Consider the following 1,124-nt stretch of genomic DNA (forward strand, 5'->3'; position numbering starts at 1 on the left):
CCGCGGGGCAGGAGCTGCTTGTCTCCAGGCAAAAGCTCCAGGCACAAAAAGCGGAGCTGAAGTTTGCCAAGGCAGCACCTGCACGGCAGAGGTGTCACCTGGCCGGCAGGGCCACAACCTCCCCGGCCCCCTCCGGCTTTGCTGCCCGGGAGCGGCCGCTGACCTTGGGCAGTCCCCGAGGGAAGGATGAGCTGCACAGTCACTGCCCTGAAAGGAAAATAATCCTCGGTTTGGACAGGTCCTGGAGGAGCGGAGGGAAGGGGATGGGGTGGCAGGTGTGGAATGGGGTGGGTGTGGGCGCAGCATCCCGTAAAACCAGATCCTTCCGAGCTGGGAAGGCCAGGAAGGCCCGGCTGTGACACTCAGCTGCTGATCCCGCCTCGGATTTCATCCACCCCTCGATTCCGGAGCTGGATTGTGCCCGGTTTTCCTCACAGACACTTTGTGAGGCACTGCAGCCCCAGCTAAAACATTGGGGGTTGGGAGTAAAAATAACCGGGAATGATCCGCTCGCTCGTTGGGAGCCCAGCGATCAACGCCAAGCTGGCATCGCACGAAGTCCCACCCCAATCGCAAACAAGCCCTTTAAAAGGTAATATTTTGCCACTAGGATGGTGCCGCAGCTCGCTGCTGGCTCAGGAGGGGCCGTGGGATGAGGAGGGAGTTCCCACGCAGCCCGAGCGGGGAGCGGAGCGCAGGGTCCGGGCTGCCGGGGCTTCCCCAGCCCCGCTCGGGGACAGGGGGACGCCAGCCCGGCCTGGGGAGCATCCACGAGCTGCGCTTCTCGGGGCTGATCCGCTTTCAAAAACTTCCAAAAATAGCGGCGGCACCGCGCTGGAACGGCGTGGGGAGGAAGTGTGACTCATGTGCCACCCGGTGCCCCGGCGGAACCGGGCGGGCGCCCGGGCGGGAATGCGGGAATGCGGGAATGCGGGAATGCGGGAATGCGGGAATGCGGGAATGCGGGAATGCGGCAGCAGGAGAGCAGGCACGGGGGCATCCCGATGCTCTTTCTGGTGACAGCTGACTGCCCACGGAGGGGACGCAGCTCGGGCTCGTCCCTGCCTGTCCTTCCCGCGGGGACCCGCTGCAGTCTGCGGTTCCAGCTGCCAGGGATGATGGGC

At 64.7% G+C, this 1,124-nt stretch overlaps 1 protein-coding gene across 1 annotated transcript in view; it reads left to right on the top strand.

The window, feature by feature from the left end:
• SBK1 (SH3 domain binding kinase 1) overlaps nt 1–1,027 on the top strand; it is a 19,448-nt gene extending 18,421 nt beyond the window's left edge. The window contains exon 5 of the mRNA XM_014308735.2: nt 611–1,027. Coding sequence (XP_014164210.1) covers nt 611–1,027 — 417 coding nt within the window. The remainder of the gene's footprint in view (nt 1–610) is intronic.
• The last annotated feature ends 97 nt before the right edge of the window (nt 1,028–1,124 follow it).

Source organism: Geospiza fortis, unplaced genomic scaffold (assembly GCF_000277835.1).
Source record: "Geospiza fortis unplaced genomic scaffold, GeoFor_1.0 scaffold114, whole genome shotgun sequence".
In the NCBI taxonomy this organism is placed as follows: Eukaryota; Metazoa; Chordata; class Aves; order Passeriformes; family Thraupidae; genus Geospiza; species Geospiza fortis.